This window comes from Temnothorax nylanderi, unplaced genomic scaffold (assembly GCF_030848795.1).
Source record: "Temnothorax nylanderi isolate EJ_2023f unplaced genomic scaffold, tnyl_v1.0 TNYL_tig0130_pilon, whole genome shotgun sequence".
Taxonomy (NCBI): domain Eukaryota; kingdom Metazoa; phylum Arthropoda; class Insecta; order Hymenoptera; family Formicidae; genus Temnothorax; species Temnothorax nylanderi.
The window spans coordinates 472581-492338 of NW_027249192.1; the positions used below are offsets into that span (position 1 = coordinate 472581).

The 19758-nt window shown below is 34.1% G+C and overlaps 1 protein-coding gene across 2 annotated transcripts in view; it reads right to left on the minus strand.

The window, feature by feature from the left end:
• LOC139776815 (phosphoenolpyruvate carboxykinase [GTP]) overlaps positions 1–16031 on the minus strand; it is a 34633-nt gene extending 18602 nt beyond the window's left edge. Inside the window, exons 1-4 of one of the 2 annotated variants that reach the window (XM_071713770.1) lie at positions 15873–16031; positions 15092–15571; positions 2454–2714; positions 1027–1211 (exon numbers count right to left, since the gene is read on the minus strand). In XM_071713770.1, coding sequence (XP_071569871.1) covers positions 1027–1211; positions 2454–2714; positions 15092–15330 — 685 coding nt within the window. In that variant the 5' untranslated portion in view covers positions 15331–15571; positions 15873–16031. Of the gene's footprint in view, positions 1–1026; positions 1212–2453; positions 2715–5685; positions 6927–15091; positions 15572–15872 lie in introns of those variants that run through there. The other variant, XM_071713772.1, reaches the window with a different exon arrangement.
• Between the last annotated feature and the right edge of the window lie 3727 nt (positions 16032–19758).

The following is a 19758-nucleotide window of genomic DNA, read 5'->3' on the forward strand; positions in this document are numbered from 1 at the left end:
TTAATTGTTTACATAAGTAAATTTATGTTATATTTTTAATACATTATTCATATATATGTATAGTTCACACAATATAATACGTCCCACACAGCAAAATATATCACCAAGATATCTGAATGACGGAATATCTGATTGCGCAAGATATCATAAGAATATCTCAGAGACATCTCCAAGATTATAAAAAGCCATGATAATTTTATCTCAGATATGATATCTGATTCTGCATATATATCGGATATCTATGCCTCATTTAAAAGCAGATATGTTATATACAACCCAAATAGCAAGAAGAAAAGAAGAATTCTTTTTAAATTCTCGATTTATGAAATTAATTCTTTTTCCGTATTCATTCTCTGTTCTAAAATAATTCTTGAGAGTTCAAAAGAAATTCATTTTTATGTCATCAATTCTGAGTCCTTCTTCAGATATAAAAGTTCTTTTCATAAAAATTCGCAATAAATTCAAAATTACAAGTATCTCACAGACTCGCCTTTTATCCTAGTGCGTAAAGATTTTTGCTTACAAGAAGGTACTGGCGCATGTAGTCGCGGCAGCGCATGTTACTAGCGCTCGCCCGAGCGAAAATTTTCTAAGTCCCCTCGCGGTATGTTGCTTTCGCGCCGCGGTCGTTACCTCCGGCGCTGCCCGAGTGAAAATTTTTTAAGTTCCCTCGCGGCGTACGTGTGGCTTTCGTCGGGACGAATTGGTACGGCGTCCAAGTCCTCTCGGATTGTTTTATTGGCTACGAATGAACTTGAGTTGATCTTTATAAAATATAAGAGCTAACTGTGAATCGGCCATATATTCGAATGCAATTGTTGCAGAGATGTCTTTTTCAAAGATATAATGTGATATTGAGTAATGATGTCTTGCAGATATTCTGTGAATATCTGAAAATAAGATTTCTCAGATTTGACTTAAAATTGTAGGCATAAAGATATCTGGCTATATCTCAGATATATTTTGCTGTGTGGGGTACATTTGGTAATCGATAACAAATCGTAAATATCCAAAATTTCTGCTAACCTTTCATACAACCCGGAAAACGTTCTAAAATAGCTTTTTCCATATCATAAAGAGAGATCCAATTTCCAAGCTCTCCAATTATACCTTTACGCGGTATAGGAATAGCATCACTTTTCAAGTCTGTACTGATAAATGTACATTTCTCGACACGTGCCACATCTGCAGGGTTAGTCTTTGCCAACCAACTATTACATAAAGTCATAAAATATATTTAAAAGATAATATAAACGTATAATATAAATGTATAATATAAACGTATGTAATAAGAGTCTGGACACTCTGGACCATTTCCTCTTTATTAGAAATAAAAATATGGTAAGAGTTCTGTATATGAACCCCCGTCCGATTTTGATCTATTTTTGCGGGTACGTAGTACGTGCTAAAAGAAGTCGAAAGCCCCAGTGCCAACTTGCAAAAATGACTATTTTCTTAAATATTCAAATTTTTATTATTTTGATAGATTTTGGATTTTTCGACTGCATATACACAATATTGATCCTCTTTTCGCGTGGAAAACCCATATAAAATTAAACAATAATAGACTTCGTTTCGCCCTGTAAGCAAAGGAAGCGAGGTCCACCCTCCAATTGTTGTGTGAGTGAGAAAATGCGTTTGTGGATGCAGTAGGTTCTGCCCCCCTCTCTACGGGGGGCTCCACCTCCAAAAAACTAACCTATAACCCAAACCAATTGTTGTATGGGTGGGAAAGTGCGTGTGTGAATGCAGTAGGTTCTGCCCTCCCTACAGGTGGGAGGGCTCCATCTCCAAAAAACAAACTCAACTACCTCCAAAAACCTAACCTAACCTAACTCAAACCAATTGTTGTGTGGGTGCGAAAGTGCGTGCGTGGATGAACCTGAGGTAGAGTGCCGCACGCTTTGTTTACGATTGTCAGACAAAAATTTTAATATTTAAGAAAATAGTCATTTTGCAAGTTTTGGCACTTTCAACTTCTTTTAGTACGTACCTGCAATATTTTACTACGTGCCTGCAACGTAGCCTGCAAAGTAGATCAAAATCGGAAAGGGGTTGCATACGGACGTCTAGCAAAAAACATTTCACAAAAATATCTTTTTTGAAATTAAATAATTATTAAATACATATTTTAATTTCAAAAAGAAGAAAATAAATATTTTCTTAATTCTAAAAATTGTGTTAATTTTTTTTCCTGTTGTAAAAATCTATGTTTTGATTATTAATTTCTAAATTTTATCACAAAAACCAACCGAAATATATATACAATATATATATATATATATAATATATATATTATATATATATTGTATATATATTTCATGTTTAGTGGATATATATATATATATATATATATATATATATATATATTATATATGCACGCATATATTGTGTATGATACTGCAACTTCGTGTTTGCAAAATGAGATAAATATCTGAAATGTTAAGACTTACCAATTTTCATATTTGGGCAAGCTTTCGATAGTTCCACTTTTTCGGAGAATTTTTAGCATTTGCATGTACTCGATATCAGTACCATTACATATATAAATGTCTTTAGGACTGCACAGTGAAGCGCATTCTTCAATATAGTAGCGAAGTTTGGACGAGATCTCTACCGTACATGCATTTAATAGCGGTATTTTACCGATATAATCAAGTCCATTTTTAGTTGATGGGTTTTTTGCTGCATGAGTCACAATAAATCTCGGATTTCTGAAAAAGCATAATTTTGTTAAAACATGTTAAACAAAGATGATATTATAAATAAAAATATCTCATAATTTTGACTGCAAATGTAGCAAATGTTATTTATTTATTATATTTTTTCATCAACAAATTATTTAATAATTACTTAAAAATTAATTTATAATTAATTTTTTAACGGAACGATATTGTCGTAATAATTATTATTGAATAGCTTTTTAAATTGTAAAACTTTAAATGTTTTTTGATATGCGCACATATGAATATGCGTATGCGGGCGATCACTCATTCAATTTAAAATTCTATAATCATAAAATTAACGGGGGATCGTAAACTTAAGGGGAGATTCTAGTGTAACCAGACGAAAAAAATCGATTTTTTCTTGCATAAATAAATAGTGTAAGGTTTCAAGAATGTATTTGTGTTATTATCAAATTTATAAAAGCACCTTTAGTGAGACGCGCTTTAGATCGATAGAGCACAAATATGTGGCTGTACCGACTTTATAGTTTCCTTGACATTTTACCGTTGTGAGAACAATAAAATTTTGTTTATACCTGTCTAGATTCTCAACTATAGTGCTTTGCCCTATCTGGTATAAATGTGTGTTTGTATTTACGTGTATTTGTGTGCGTGCGTGCGTGTGCGTGTGCGCGCGTGTGTGCGTGTGTGCGTGTGCGTGTGTGTGCATGTGCGTGTGTGCAAACCGTAATGAAAACCGCTGAACAAGAATTCTTCGTGGAAGAGGAAAGCATTTTATGTGCTCGGAATAGCGGACTGAGCGTTACTTAACTGTAAGTATCGTGAAAATATAAAAAACTTTATTTCTTTATTCAACTGTGACTCTTTTGATTCGCCATATTGAATCCGCCATTTTGAATTTTGAAAATTTGATATCAGATTCGGATTCAGCGACTTTAAAAACTTTTATACTGAAATCTTCATGCATTTTTTGGCTGACAGCAAAGAAGTAAACTTTAAACGCGTTTTTATCCAAACTACTTTTTTTGAATTTGCCGTGCAGGATAACTCAAAAAGTAATCAATCAAATTTTGTAAAGTACGATTTGATTCTTTATAATTTTCTCCAAGGATTGAACCTACCGTTATAACTTTATTGTTTATTTATAACATTTTTATTAACAACAGAAAATTGATTTTTTAATCGAAAAAATGTCACTTTTTCTTGCGATTGCTATAACTCTTTCAATTTATTTGCAAGTAGGTTCAATCCCCGCGTAATCGACTGAGCTTTAAAGAAAATATTGGCTTTTTGCTTTCAGATGAATCAGTTCGTTGCTACACTGCACGCCGCAATCGCCGCGCTACCGATACACTACCGACATTGTGCCACAAAGTTCTACGCCAACACGACAAAAATAAAAAAATTGAAAAATCGACATATCTTTTTCTTCTTTAAGAATGCCTTTTTATATCGACAAAAAATCAAATATATGACTTATAGTTTTCTAAAATCGGTACATTATTGAAAAATTAAACTCATCGTCACCATCCCTGAAAAATTAGAAAAATTTTGGCACCAGTTTCAAGAAAATCAATCCATTAATGAAAAATTAAATATTTATCGTCGCCATACCCGAAAAATTAGAAAAATTTTGGCACCGGTTTCAAGAAAATGGGTCCATTAATGAATGAGTAGTTCGCGGTCGGACATTAGATACTTATTATTTCCCGAAAAATTAGAAAAATTTCGGAACCGATTTCAAAAAAATCGGTAATGAAAATTATACACATTGTTGCCATCCCCGAAAAATTTGAAAAATTTTGGCATCGGTTTGAAGAAAATTGGTCCATTAATGAATGAGTAGTTCGCGGTTAGACAGACAGACAGACGTCAGATACTTTGATATTTTCTCAAAATATGTACCTATATTAAAAATTTCTTCAAATTTCTTAAAAAATTTTCAATTTTTAAAATAATACAAATAAGATGACATATTTTATTACAAGTTTACCTTCTTCATATTTACAAAAAAATGAGACATTTTATATATTTTGTCATATTATATTTAACGAAAATGAATATCTAATATTAATCGAAGAGGCTAATATATCAGTCAAATAATTTCTTTCTTTCTTGCTTTGAATTACTTCATTAAATATACATATAACAAAATATAAAAATATTAATATTTGAATGATGCAAGTGCAGGGATGCATTGTAAATTGTAAGTTAGACAAGTATTTCTATTATTCGTTTTAAGCAAACAAAACTGAGATTATTGAATTTCGAATACAAACAAAATATATGCAAAGTCAGTAACAGTAAAAAGTATATGATATTCTCCATACTTTTCTTCGATTTTGCTCTTATCTATGATTTTTTGCATCACATATTTACTTAAACTTTACTTGATGCTAATATTGAACGATTAATACAGGAGACTCGTTTAAAGAAATATGATTTATTCTATCTTCTTCGTAATTCGGAAGACGGTGAACTAATTATGTTTTTACTTGACAACAGTATTTCGGTTTCACAATGCTCGTTATTGTCTTGTGCTGTTGTCTTTATGAATAAATCCGACGATTTTCGAGAAACTCCGAAATTAGAAAAGTGCTTTTGTACTGTGACGAAGGACATACCTAGAGACCCTTCAGAGAGAGACTGGCCAAGAGGCGAACTGTTTCTGTCTCCATTTGCATTCAAACCGGAAATAAGAAAGACGGAGGTATTAATATGAAAGTGTAGAAAAAAAACAGGATCTCTAGGGGAGACCGGGGCGGAGACGTTACCGGGGCGGAGTCGTCACTACAATTATCTTGAAATCTGTATGTTGTGTGAACTCGCCATTAATATTGTAAACACTACTTATGGTGCCCATGTGACCAACGGAGTTTAGTGAGATTATAGGTATGGCATGTTGTGATTTTCATTAAAGCAAACGTGTTTTCGGAGGTCAAAAGTAAAATTTTTTGCGCGTGGAAAATTTTAAATATTTTAAATATTATTTTCTCACCGAATCTCGAGATAAGATTCTGAAGAGTAATGCATGCTGAACACGAATCCAGTGAAAATTTTTTATTTTCGTTGATTTCTAATATTTCATGAGCGATCAAACTTAAAATCTGTGTCTCCGGGGCGAAGTCGTCACCAAGCCATATCATGGAAGCTTCGGGCGAAAATCAAAGTCAAAGAAGCAGCAGTGGTCGGATTCCGGCGAGGATTTGGATAATACGTGCTGCGTGTGCTCAGAGATGACAGAATAGAGCTGACGAGAAACAGCCCGGGAAAAAAAGATTATATATAATTATATATCATCATCATCAGTTGCGCTACAACCCAATGCGGGTCTCGGCCTCCTTTAATTTTTCACGCCACACATCCCCGTTCTGCGCCACATTGCGCCAGTTTCTGACGCCGATCTTCTTTGCGTCACGCACGACTCCATCCTCCCAACGTAGCCTTGGCCTTCCTGGTCTTCTCCTGCCACCTGGCTCCCCGTTGAGAGTACGCTTCCGGATGTTGCCGTCCCCAAATCTCGCCACATGTCCTGCCCACCTCAGTCTCCCAACCTTTATGAGCGTGACCACATCTCTTGAGTCAGTCTTCTTATATAAGTCATCCAGTTCGCAGTTGTATCTTCTGCGCCATAATCCATCCTCACATACTCCTCCGTAGATTGTTCTAAGGACCTTCCTTTCAAACCCAAGCAGAAGCAGTTCGTCTGTTTTACTTATGGCCCAAGTCTCTGATACGTATGTGAGTACCGGTAGTATGAGCGTTTTATAGAGCCTGATCTTTGTTCTCCTGGTTAGGTTACTGTTTCTTAGATGCTTACGCAGTCCAAAATAGCATCTGTTCGCCAAAACTATCCGTCTCTTTATCTCATCAGTTACACAGTTCTGCGTGTTAACCGATGACCCCAGGTACACAAAGTCATGCACGACCTCCAAATTATGGTCTTCAATTGTTAGGTTCTGTCCTAAGTTGTGCGCTCTTCGTTGTGAGGTGGATGACAGTAAGATCTTGGTTTTATTCTCGTTTACTTGTAGCCCCAGCTGTTTCGCCGCATCTACCAGGCTCAAATAAGCTTCCTTTGCGTCAGTTACCGATCTCGCGACGATATCAACGTCATCTGCATACGCCATTAGTTGCGTCGATTTTAAATAGATTGTCCCAGTTGTGTTTATCCGTGACATTCTGACTACTTTTTCAAGTGCGATGTTAAAGAGCATACACGCAAGCGCATCCCCTTGCCTGAATAATTATATATATAATTATATATAAATATATGTGATTATATATGATGCAATTATATATAAATTTTGTCTCTATATGATCATAGATAATTATATATAATCATATATGATCATATATAGTCAATATATATTGAAAAAGAACTGTTTAACTTCGATAATAAAGCATTGATAAATTAAGTGTATATTTTTTCAAACGCTATAGAATCAAAAGTGAAATGATTTATCCCATATATTATAATTTGGCGCTGCTTGGCGTAAGACACTGCCGTGTCTCTTGATACCGTTCTTATACCACTGTTCGTCAAATTTTAAATACGAGAAACGAATCCTATCGGATGCCATCTATCGGATAATCCGAATTTAAAAGTGTAATATCAATCAATCAATATATTTATTTGTGTCAGGAATAATTTCCCATTACAAAGGGGTTAGGCACAGCCATAATTACAATATAACAAAAATAATAATTTTACCTAATTGTCATACAATTACATCGCGATATAAGTAGTAAAAAGAAGCATAAAGGATATCACGCAGACGACAAGTGAAAAGACCACAGTATACAAATCAAAAGTAAAGTGTTACGAATAATCAGCGCAACAGACCTAAACTGCAGAGCGTAAAGTAAGAAATTATACAAATTTTTTGTCGCCGCAATCGTTGCGTCCGTAACTATTACACTATATATAGCGTCTTGAACCTCACAGTCGATATGAAAAAAGCCAAAAAAATAATTGGGAAGTGACGCGTAAAAAGGGCATCGCATAATAATGTGTGGAAGCGTTTCATTTTCACTCAGACTACAAAAATAACACTTTTCTCTGGTATACAATTTAAACGACTTCCCATTCATAACAAAATTACAATAATAATTATTTGCTAATCTAGTTTGAGCTTTGACTTTATACAAATTCAGTGGGCATTTCTGCGGGTATGCCAAAATACCATGATCTTTAGAATTTCTGCTAAAATGAAATTGACTTGATAAAGATTTATCATATTTCGCAAAATCCCGCTCTCTGCAAAACAATGTGTATCGCATAAGAATATCCTCACTGTACGATTGCCATAATTCAGCGTTCAAATCATCCCAAAGAAAGTCATAATTCAAGGGCAATAAAACAGCCTTAAGTTGAAGAACCCAGTTGAACGGAAGAGCCTCTTCCATGTTTACAACATTTTTTGCTAAGCTAATGAGTCTATTAAAGCATTTCTTCGGGAATCTTTTATTTCCCATCTTGAGCAAGCAAATAACCCAACCCAAAGCACGCTTTAAAACTTCAACGGATATATCTTTAAGATCTAATACAATATTTAACGTGCTCGTTGACGTATTTCTAGGTAAGCACAGTAGTTTCTTAAAAAAATAAGTTTGAGCACTTTCTAAAAGTTTTAAGTATCACAGACCCCACATTTGCGCGCCGTACAAAAGGACAGAGGAGATCATGGAGTCAAACAATTTCAGAATACCTGCCCAAGAATCTACTTGTAATCTTTCTATCATTGCTATTACTGTATCCGACGCCACCCTGGCCTTACATATCGCAGCTTCCGCAGATAAACGGCCTACAGAAGAGCTAGAAAAGGTTGTTCCTAAATATACATAAGATTCGACCACTTCAATATTCTTTTCATTACACTTAAATTGTTTGACTTTATCACTCACTCTGCCCGAGCTTCTAAAGATAACTATCTTGGACTTGCTCTCATTCACCTTAAGACCGTTTTTGCTGCAATGCTTGTCAACAGTTTCAATTATATTCCTCATCTCAGCTGCAGTTGATGCGAGTATAACTAGATCATCTGCGTATAATAACATTAACAAATCAAAATATCCATCAATCGGAATTCCCTTATAATTTTCAGATTTTAAGCAATGTACTAAGTCAGCAATATAAAGGCAGAACAAAAGAGGGCTCAATATTTCACCCTGCAAAACTCCCTTTGTGACTTTTACTTTGTTTGTTAGACCATCCTTCGCTTTTATAGTAACTACCGCACACTCGTATAAGCTTTTTATTACTTTTATAAATTTGGAGCTTACTCCTAGATCTGATAATTTTTGCCAAAGTCTCGAGTGAGGGATTGAATCGAAGGCTTTTTCAAAATCGACAAAAAAAGCAAAAACTTTTCTTTCTTTTAAGCGTAATTGGCATTGAATAGCAGCTTGCAGGGTGAAAATATTGTCTAGACAACCCCTATGACGGCGGAAGCCCGTCTGTTCCTCCGGGATTTTATTATTTTCTTCTGCCCAATTCATCAGTCTATCACCCATAATCTGAGTAAAAATTTTTGCGATATGATTAATGAGAGCAATTCCTCTATAGTTATTTGGGTTTAAATGATCACCCTTCTTGTGCAACATAAAAAGCGTAATCTCTGCCCAATCTTTAGGAACCACCTCTGTCGCAAGTATTTTATTAAAAAAAGACACTAAATAAAGCTTCCAATTTTCCGGACACGATTTAAAAAACTCATTTGTAAGACCATCACCACCCGCGGCTTTATTAGATTTTGCTTTCATTAAACTGCGTTCTAATTCCTCCAAGGTTATTTCTGAATCTAACTCTGCGACTTCTACATTCGGTATTACCTGGTTGGAAGCTTCTATTTTAGGGTATTGTTTTTGGTAAAAGGAATACCAGTCTTTCGCAGGTAAACTATGTACTGTACGACTTAGGGGTCTAACGCTTTTAATTGCACCCCAAAAGTCTTTTAAATTTTTTATACAAGCAAATTTGTCTGTAATAATTTGTTTATAATCTTTCTCTTTGTTTCTTAAAAGTGTTTTATATTCTCTTCTATGGCGTATAAATTCCTCGCGAATTGACTTATCTAAATTATTTTTAATAGATTTTTTAAAGAGCCAATTTAATTCCTTTTTGGATGTTCTACACTCCGTATCAAACCATTTCTTTTCATTTTTTTGTGCGTGATTTTACTGTTTACTGTCATATGGGAACTTTTTGCAGCTTCTTTAACGGCTTCTTGCATTTTACTATTTAGTTCATCAACAGTTAAAACATTAAAATTTGCAGCTATATGACGTGACCATAATAGATTATTTTGAAAAGACGACTGGTTATTCGGTTTCCACTTATAAATATCGTAAACTATTATTTACTGTATATCCCCGTAGGGTTCACAGTCTAGTATCTTACGGCGTTTTTGCAGGGACGTACCCAACCCTATCCCACTCTCATCCATTTCCTTTGGACCAACGGTTTAACGTCTCTTCCGAAAGACGGAGCCCAGTTTTTTCCGCACAAGATCTTATCTTGCACGGAGGGCGCAGTTTCTTCGGAAAAAAACTTTTTCCATACTACATGGCTCTAGTGGACTCGAACCTGGTTCCTCAGATTACGAGTCTGGCGCTCTACCACTAGACCACACTGCAGCCCCGGTTTCCACTTATATTTATTACATTTCTTTTCAGTTGAGGTCGTATCTAGATTTTTTTCCCAAGGTAACCAAACATCAACAAACAACGGTAAATGATCTGAGTTAGTAATTATTTCTCCCACGAAAAAGTCTTTAATAAGTGCCGCTTCAGATATATTACACCAGACTATATCATTCACGCTAAATCCTTGGTCGCCAATAAAAGTAAATTTAGCAGGTCTATCACTAATAGAACGACCGTTTAACATTACAAATCCATTATCAGTCATAAATTTTTCGACCTGGACTCCCCTGTTATTTTTTTCTCTATCACATGAAACACTATTACTGTATAACGACGTGCCTTCGATTAAGTCCGCTTGTATATTATTAAATTCGCCTAATCTAACGTTAAAATCGCCGCCAATTAGGAATAATGAACATGGAAATCTCTCTTTAATATCAAAAATAATTAAATTCAGGTCTGAAAGAATTGCGGTTAATTCTAAATTTGGCTTGAAATAAACAGAACAAATAATAATATTAATATTATTATCATTATAAATTCTGGTAACTATCCATTCTTTTGTAACGTTTAAAATTTCTACCTCGAAAGCTTTGTTCGTTAACGTAAGCAATCCACCGCTACCTCTACCGCGATAATTAATGTCACCAGACGCATTTGACGATACATAATTGAAATCATTAGAAAATTTTGCAATTCTTTCCTCTTTAAATTCTTTACACCAAGTTTCTGATATATTTAAAATACATGCGTTTGAAAAATCATCTAATTTTAAGAGATTATTTATTCCATGTGCGTTCCAAAACAAAATCCTGACACCTGTTAGTTTTTTTTACCATTTTTGTTTACAATCGTGTTATCGTGAGTAATTTCCATATCATTAGCAGTGTTAGACGAAGTCATCACGGCGCAGGCTGCCCCCCGGTTCTGGTTCTGAAGTACAGTTGCAGTACCCTCTAAGTCAGCATCATATGCGACAATATTGGATCGGGTACCAGATGAATATTGAGCTTTTCTAGATGGTCTTGCAGATGGCTTCAGTTTCTCCTGCACGCTGTCCCAGTAGTACCAGATTCCGTCTATCTGGATTTTATTAAACCCAAGTTTGATGTCCTCTTTCCCTTCGCCCTTCAGACTTCGTCTCATATCCCTCAGGTGCTTCGCAGTTGCCGCATCAGCTTGCGACAGATCATCATTGATGTAATACGGCTTTGTTCCCAAAATTGCTTTTTTGGTTTTCATAATTGTTTGCTTCGTGGTATAATTCGAAAGTTTTGCAACGATAGTGTTTCGTTTTTCATTCAATAACCTGGCTTCAACAACACAATCTGAGATTCCGAATTCTGTTTCGAAAAATCTTTCAACATCCACCTTAATATTAGCGTTAGAACGATTAATTCCCCTGACAATAACATTGTTGCGTTTTAAAATTCTATCGTGTGCAGCCAATAGGTTCCGAAAATCAGATATCTCACAACTTGTCAGATTTACAGCTGGAGACTGTGTGTTTCAAGTCAGCCATTGAGCTATTTACTTCCGTCAATCCACTGTTTACTTCCGCAGTCGTTGCAGCACGGTCTCTTGCTACATCCGAAGCAATTTGGAAGTGAGCTGCCTCACACGCCGCTACTCTGTTGTCTAAAGACTTTAATAGATCTTTCCATTCTTCGCTTTTTTGATCTATAAGGCTTCGTACTTCAGAGAATTGTTTTTCATTCGAGACAAACATTGTCTGGATTTGATTCGAGAAGGATTTTTCCAATCTCTTCGTCATTTGATCTATTCTGGAAAAAATAGCCAAATTTGGATCTTGGTTCGTGTCTCCGCTTAAACTCTGTGGTGATAACTGAGTTTTCGACTTATCTCCCGTACCTGCCATGTTCATATTACCAACAGCCTCTTTCAGAGCAGAAAATTCCTTCCTTATCGACGCTAAAGGCGAAGCCAAGAGTGATAACAGTAAAACTGGAGACGATAGACCAGACAATGACGATGATTTTTTCTTTTGATACCCCAGAAAATGTACACCAGCACCCTCGTCCCTTTTCCTTTTCAGATATGGCGTCAATGAGGAATCAGAATTGCACCTGTGTCTTCCCAATGCCACCGCATTTAATAGCCTACCTCTTTTGGGTTTTGTTATATTCTTCTTTTGTTCACTATTTCTTGGAGAAGAGGTAACAGGCGTCGACCACGCTTCCTGGTTAGTTATAGGCAATTTCTCTGGCTCGGCCGAGTGGCGAGCATTACTTTCCAAAGCAAGGTTAAACTTAGGAGAAAACAATCGTTCTTGGTCGCTCATTGAGCCACATAACCTCAAAGTCCTTCACCGCGACCGCGATATGCGTGCAGTAGCGGAATTGATGTAAAACTGCGTTGGGTTCTTTTGTTGCACTCACACCAATGCGTTGCATTTCCTGCACACATCCACGACCGCCTACTTCGTGCCGGTTATAATTCGGATTATCTGTCTGTTATCGATAATAGCCATGTGCCTCGTGGCAATTCACGGCGAACTCACGCACACGTGTCACATATCTCCGAAAAATGTTAATAAAAGATATTTTATTAACAATCGAAGGAAGAACCGTATATAGATCGACGCAGAATTTTAGCGCGAGACGACACATATATAATTTCACATGAAAAGCGTCTTTTAATCTTGATTTCAGAAAAGTTTCACGGAGCTCACGCGAAGTACGTCCACACTGGCCAAAGGCTAGCCGCCATCCCCCTTAAAAGTGTAATATATATAATGTACATGTGTTGTGTTTATATATGGTTATATATAATTATATATAATCTATTATATATATAATTATATATATTATAAATCTATTATATATAATTATATATAATGTGGATAAATGCTTTCTTTATATAATTTATATATAAATTATAAGAACTCATATATATAATCATGTCAAATTGTATATAAAACATTATATATATTTAAATATATTTTAATCGCCTGTATAATTATATATAGTCATATATAATTATATATAATATCATATATAAGTACGGAAATTTTGCTTTTTATATATAACGCTACATGAAATTATATATAATCATATAGGGTTATATATACTTCCATATGAATCTTATATGTATCCATACATCAGTGCATATATGATCTATTGTTCATATCTAATTATATTTGGAATTATATATGCTCATATATAATGATATATGGACCCATACATAATTTTATATAAAGTACCAAATTTCATATATAATCACATATAATCATATATATTTATATATAATTATATATAATTATATATAATCTTTTTTTCCCGAGAGTGCATTTCGTGCGAGCGTAGGGCACATAAGTGTGTGCGCTTTTCTTGTAATTATTTTCCGCCATCGTGCTTTTAATTAATGTTTCCATTTTTTTATTAAAAAATAATTAATAAAATGTATCCTATCATTTTTCATGATCGGAATTATGAATTTTCATTTAAAATTCAGTCCGAGAATGGAATGACGACTCCGCCCCGGCAATTTTGACATTTCAATTTTTGCACCTTTGTCGTTTTCACTTTATACCAGTTGAACAAAGCTACGTAGACCAAAAATGTCCTTATAAATTTTGTAGCCAAGGGTTCACTCTTTACAACGGCATACATTTTACTAAAATCATTTGTTTTGTTGTTAAAAATCGGCACCGAAAAAATAATGACGACTTTGTTCTGGTCTTCCCTACTATTTCCTGCATGCAAATGGCAGCGAATTGGCCAGTCTCTCCCTAGAGGGTCTCTAGACATACCTATACATAAATACGAGACATAAATATAATGTACTTAAAGGATTTGTTTTGCTAACGTTTAATCTCAAATGTACTTTTCTTCAAATTCTTTTAATTTACACATTGCATTATTTTATTGAAAAAAATTTTTAATATTATTAGAATAATATATATTATTTTATTGTATTACACTTTTTATAACATCTATAATAATTTCCTTATTTTTCATATTTATAAAAAATTTAAAAGAAGACGTGTTTATAAGTGCAACTTCGCTGCGCAAATATTTACTAATAAAATATTACTATATAGGAAATTAGGCACCATTGCGTCATCTTATTTTTCTAGCAAGTTTTTCTACCGCCATTTGGAAAAGAAATATAATTGAATATCGTTCCTTTTTCGATTCTCATCCTTCTTAAATATCTCAATTTTTATACACGTCTCTTATCGACCTTATGTTTATTTGTTTATTTTAATTTCTTAGGCTGATGGCAGAGAACGAAACGTAGGCTCTTACGTCTGTTGTAGTCGTAAAGCAAGGCAGAGAAAACTGTATACGTAACTACGTAAGTCGTGAAAAGCTATTGTGTTGATAGCTACGACAGACGTAAGAGCCTATATACGTTTCGTTCCCTGCCATCAGCCTTAATTTACGTCTTTATTCTTCTCTATTATGTAAACTCTGTTTAATTGTTAGCTCTTTTACTCTTTATTTTTTGCTTTTAAATTCTCATTTTATGTGAATAATTTTATTGCATTGAAGAAGATTAAAGTACAGTCAAAACGTTTACATTGTTTCCTTTAATATTCACGAGAATAAACTATAAATTACTTCAATTATAACGTCCTTATTTGCTTGTATTTCGCTACTGATTTCTATCTTTCTATTTTAACATCGCTATATACTGATTTCTATCTTTCTATTTTACATTTTTTAATTAATAGCGGTCATTATTACAGCGATTATTCTTTTATTAAAAAACCAAAATAAACAGATACTTACTGGGAGCGACAGATATCGACAGCGGGCGGCATCCTGCAGGCTTTTTCGATTACGAAGTTAGACGGTGCGACTAAATGCGTGGAACGGTTGATCTTCGGAGCATGAATCGAAATTAAGTTGAGAAGATTGCCAGTTGAGATGACACAGCGGCAGTTGATGGAAATGCTCCGTTTGTCGTCAAACTGCCGCGAAACCCGCGTCAAATTCGTCCAGCTGATACCGTGGAATTTTGGCGGCATGTTACCAGTGTCCGTTAAAACGCTTCCTTTATATGTGATTACGGAACGTGTTTGCTCACAGACGAGCCCCAGCGATTCGTCTCTCGGATTGGCCGATAAGAGGAGTTACCGTTGGACTTCCCGATTAATAGTGGGGAGTGTAAAATCGCGACGACCCGGGCAGGTCCACGAACGATGACCGCAAAACAGCCAAGTCGTGACTGGTGCACTTCTGACACGCGCTACGTCACGTCCTTGGTAGCTAAAATCATTCGGCTATTCGGACCAATCAAGATTCAAAGGATATTCCCAACAAGAAGGAGATAAACGCTCGGAAATTAATTAATACACATATCATCAAGATACACTTTTTAAACCGCGAATGATTTTCGATATACAAGCTGCGAAAACTCGAGGGATCAGATGACAGAGTATTCTAATGAATTCAATTATCGAAAAAATAACGTATAGCCTCTGTAGCGCGAACCGATATGTAATAACGATCGAATTTTTCTGGAAAGTAAAAGCGACTTGGGTAGCGCGGTGACGTCGATTAAACTCACTTTCGCATTAAGTTGAAATCGGTGATCGGACGGATTTTATACCGAAAGCCGTTAGCCACTCTCGCTGCTCTATTTTTATATGACTGTCTCGCTTGTCCACTTACTTTCCGCTATCTGTTTCACACAGACGGCAAACGAGTAAGACTACTATCCACGATCCGCATTTCACACAATTATCCAGCCGCCAATGAAAGGGTCGTGCCTTTTATTCGGGCACTCGAGCCCACTCGACACTCCGTGCAAAACAGTGATAAGTGATAAAGACTCATAGGAGAATTTTATTTAATCGTGTTTGCGCGTAGGAGATATGTCGCCCGAGAGACAAAGAATTATAGCAGTGCGATCATATCATCACCATCCACGTGATGTTTACAATGCGCAATATATTTTTCTCGACAGTCATAAATGTCAAAAAGGAAGAAATGTAAGATTATTTAGTAAATATGAAAAACTAATAATATGTAACGCTATATACTATATAATATTATATACTATTATACGTATATGTACTGTGTACACTATGTAAATACCATATCACTTCAATTATTTTATATGCCGTTCTTTATTTTAGGAAAAAATGTTTTAAGTAGAAATTTTATTGTTTCAGAAGAAAAGTTATTGATGAGTTTTCAACGAATTTTTTTGTCTTTTTAAATGTAACTGTTTTTTATATAATTTAATTTCTTTTGTCAGTCTGCATATAAAAGTATTCGGATAAAGTCATTGAAAAATAACACTGTACCACAACAAAAAAAGCACAAGAACGAACCTTGTGGCATTTGATAGTTTTTTGGACAGAAAACAATCCCGTTTGCCAAATTGCTCCATTACGTTACAATTTTGAGATATTTGCACAGTTGCAAAAATGGGCTATTTTAGTGTATTTTGACATTTTACAACTACGATATGTGACGTATCGGAAAAGTTTAATCGCAATCAAAATTAAGTGTGTTGTTAGGACTTTCAGCCCTTAAAAGGAATTTTTTGTGTCGCTTATGGTTAAAAAGATATTGATGAATAACGTAGAGTCTATTTTGCGTCAAAATTGCGACTTACATAGCTATTAAGGATCGATGAAGTATTTTTTAATTATGTTATTCAAATTTAAAAGTTTTTCAGGTCGCTGAAAACTAATCTGACTACCATTATATTAATTTTGATATCTGCCATATTGGCTCCGCCATTTTAAATTTATCAACTTTGACATAAGTTTAGTTTTCAGCGATCTGAAAAACTCTTAGGTTTGATTAAAAAATATTTCATAGATTCTTAATAGCTATGTAAGTCGCAACTTTGACGCAATAGACTACGTTAATCATCAATATCTTTTTAACCATAAGCGACACAACAAACTCCTTTTAAGAGCTGAAAGTCCTAACAACATACTTAATTTTGATTGTGATTAAACTTCTCCGATACGTCACGTATCGTAGTTATAATATGCCAAAATACATTAAAATAGCTCATTATTGCAACTTTAACTGCAAATATCTCAAAATTGTGACGTAACAGAAAATAGAACAATTTGGCAAACGGGATCGTTTTCTATACGTCTAAAAAATTATCGAATGCCGCAAGGTTCGTTCTTGTGCTCGAAAAAAAGTGATTTTTTATTGTATACAGTGTAATTGATGGGATTCTTCGTATTGCAGTTATGTAAAGTGCGCGCGCAGCACATGTAATATACATTTTTTCTAAAATAGCATATAAAAAATAATTGAAGTAATATATTAAAATAGTCCCTCTATCTTACTATACGTAACTAAAATTGTTGCACTTGAAAATCTGTTGAAAAATCTGTTAAAATGAGAAATAAAATGATTTTATATGATAACGTGTTTATTTTGTAGAAAATAATTTAGCTATATCTGACGTGTCTATATTTCTTCAACTTGTATTAAGATTGCTGAAAGCATAGGAGAGAGGGATGTTATGCAAAGAGGGATGTTATGAAGGGACATTATGATATGATAAAAAGAATAAAAATGAAATATACTTTTCTATTGTTAATCACTATTTTATATTTCATAAAAATATTTTATGTTTTCACACACACTAATAAAAAATTAAAAAGAGAATTATACATAAAACTACGTAAAGAAAATGATTAATCTTACAAATTAAAAAATAGGATAGTTGACTAAAAAATATTTTATTATAAAGTAAGTATAATATCCATACTTTTTACATAAAAACTAAAAAATAAATTGGTATAAAATTACATAATTAAAATACATACAAATGTTTCTTATATAATTAAATATATAATTATATTTACACGCAATTTTAATTACATATGCAATTAAAATTACATATATTTTTTAATAATCTTACACATAAATATATACATAAAACATTAAATACATTCAAATCAATGGAAATTGAAGGAGTACAATTTACTATTTTTTATCATTATTATATAAATCTCTCTCTCTCTCTCTCTCTCTCTCTCTCTCTCTCTCTTCCTCTCTCTCGCTCGCTCGCTTGCTCACTCACTATATTATCACGGAAAATATCGAATTTATAAATTATCGCAGCCAGACAGTACATGGACTACGGACCAAAGTCAGGAGCGGACTCTATCGAGGTTACGTTCATAAATCCAAGTGCCAACCAGTAACCTTATGATCGATGAAACATTAAGAGATTATAGATCTATTCAATCTTTTTGATTTGTACAATGTATAAATTTATATATAAATTTGTATATGTACTATTTATATAATACAAATATTTTTATTACTTTTATATATACACTTTTAAAGAGTTCTTTAATAATTTAACCGTATTTATACACATAAATTATTATATTTTAATTAATAATTTACAGATAAATGCAAAGGGGTCGCCTATGATTGTCGAACGATTACTCGAAGAAAAGAATTAATAATTAATATTTATTTAATATAATATATTTACAGACATTTGGTATTTACTTAATATATATTTAATGTGCATTATTATTTGTAAATAAGTATTCTATTTTAAATGCTATTGTATTTTTGGTTATATCTTAATATCGTAAAAGATTTAAAAATTCCTCGGGAATATACGCCGATACAATATAATATTCCAGTCTCGCGTATACGCTGTCGAATTATAAACTTGCGAATGACGAAATCACACATAACAGAAACAAGTACACGCGCGCGCACTCGCGTGCCTTGACGTGTCTGGAGGCTCGCTCGTATGGCCTACACGATATGCTTATCAGCATAAGATTGCATGAAAGTTATACCGTTGGCATGATGTATGCATCGATACCGATTTCGTAAGAAAAGAGAGTTCAAATTCTAATGATTACACTTTCTTATCGTAATTTTACATTTTAATATTTCTTTTCTCAACTTTTTATTTTTTTTTAACTTTCTATGACCCAATATTCTTTTCTTTCTTTTCTTTACTTTTATATTTGTTTTTATGTAAAAGCCATTTAATCTCTCTCTCTCTCTCTCTCTCTCTCTCTCTCTCTCTCTCTCTCTCTCTCTCTCTCTCTCTCTCTCTCTCTCTCTCTCTCTCTCTCTCTCTCTCTCTCTCTCTCTCTCTCTCTCTCTCTCTCTCTCTCTGTCTCTCTCTCTCTCTGTCTCTCTCTCTCTCTGTCTCTCTCTCTCTCTCTCTCTCTCTCTCTCTCTCTCTCACACTCACTCACTCACTCACTCATAGCAATTATGATTTATCGCTACATTGCATTTAATAATGCATTTTATCAAAAAGTGCTCGAAACGCAATACATAGACGCTACATGTTGCTTAATTTATTTACGAGAGAACCCCCTGCGACGAATTGAGCAATTGTTTACGAAACATTATCATGGTCTTTAACCTCGGCACTTCATAATTAAAAGAGGAAATCTCCAGAGCTAAATATTTCAGAATCGAGCATTACG